Source organism: Vanderwaltozyma polyspora, genomic scaffold, assembly GCF_000150035.1.
Source record: "Vanderwaltozyma polyspora DSM 70294 KpolScaffold462 genomic scaffold, whole genome shotgun sequence".
Taxonomy (NCBI): domain Eukaryota; kingdom Fungi; phylum Ascomycota; class Saccharomycetes; order Saccharomycetales; family Saccharomycetaceae; genus Vanderwaltozyma; species Vanderwaltozyma polyspora.
The window spans coordinates 26,066-27,508 of record NW_001834565.1 but is presented as its reverse complement, the minus strand read 5'-3'; the positions used below and the strand labels follow the sequence as shown (position 1 = coordinate 27,508).

At 33.1% G+C, this 1,443-nt stretch overlaps 1 protein-coding gene across 1 annotated transcript; it reads left to right on the top strand.

The window, feature by feature from the left end:
* Positions 1-390: 390 nt before the first annotated feature.
* On the top strand, positions 391-1,209 carry ARR3 (Arr3p; the record flags this gene model as incomplete). The annotated part of the gene is made up of 1 exon (XM_001642621.1): positions 391-1,209. The coding sequence occupies one exon, from the start codon at positions 391-393 to the stop codon at positions 1,207-1,209; it is 819 nt and encodes a 272-aa protein (XP_001642671.1).
* Between the last annotated feature and the right edge of the window lie 234 nt (positions 1,210-1,443).

The following is a 1,443-nucleotide window of genomic DNA, read 5'->3' as shown; positions in this document are numbered from 1 at the left end:
ATTTTAACCAGTCCCAGAATTAACCGGTGTTTTAAGAGAGCAGTTTGCTCCGACCTAAATTTTTATACCGAGGTGGCAACATTTTTTTTTCGGGGATTTTGTTCTTTCCGATATTAGAGAAATTGGTATCTAATCCGAATTCGCCCCTTTGAGAAGTTGAGCCTCCAGGCCAATTATAGGGGTTTAGCCCCCGGGCGCGATAGAATGTTGGAGTTTCTCCCTTGGCAAGTAGATGGGAACCCTTCATTTTTCTGAAGATTAAAAGAGGAGGGTTACTTGTTTATCATGGTATTTATTGGATTGTTGACCCTGGTTGATGTTGGTTTATCATGGATGCCTTTTTTAAATATGAAGAATACCGTCAAGGGTAATTATGATTGGTATTGCTAGATGTATTGCTATGTTTTGCTTTTGAATCAAATTGCAGGCGGAGATAATACGTTATGTGCCGTCTTAGTCATCATAAACTCTGTTCTTCAAATGATTTTATATGCGCCATTACAAACATTTTATTGTTATGTTGTAACTGGAGGTTCTGTACAGTCGAATAATATGTTATATTCTGATGTTGCAAAATCAGTGGGTGTATTTTTGGGGATTCCATTGGCGGCAGGTTTTGTCATAAGAATTTCATTTTTATTACTAGTTGGGAAAATAGTTTATGAAAAGAAAATATTACCATTTATTGGACCATGGGCTTTGATTGGCCTTCATTATACAATCTTGATTATATTTATTTCAAGAGGTAATGATTTTATTAAAGAAATTGGTTCTGCTTTCCTATGTTTTATTCCTTTGACACTATATTTTCTAATTGCTTGGTTTGGAACTTTCTTCTTGATGAGATTCATTACAAGTAGAGAGATGAGAAATGAAAATCCAGGAACTGACATTGAAGATTTAATTATTGATGAATGTGGTTGTGAAAAAAAATCATTACTTGATGAGAAGACATACGGTAAACCTACATGTGGTGCTGATTATCCAGTAACTGCAACTATGTGTTTCACTACTGCTTCCAATAATTTTGAACTATCATTAGCAGTGGCAATTTCGTTGTATGGAAATGGTAGTAAGCAAGCAATCGCTGCAACGTTTGGTCCATTACTAGAGATTCCTGTTCTTTTATTTTTATCTCTAATGTGTAAATACTTCCAAACAATTTTTGTGTGGAGAAGAACTGAACAGGAAGAAGAAACTTCAACTTAATTAATAAATTAATACAATAACGTCAAAGGGATTTTCTTTTGTTTTACCTTAGGTGCTAGAATAATAATACCACTAAATTAATTGCATAATACCATAATCAGCATATAGAATTAATAATATTTTCGCTAGTGTGAATTGTAGTTGTTTACCTTTTATATACTCATTTATATAGTAGGCACTTCAAAGACTAATCTTGTGATAAAACATTTACCAAATTAGAACAAAAAATATAAT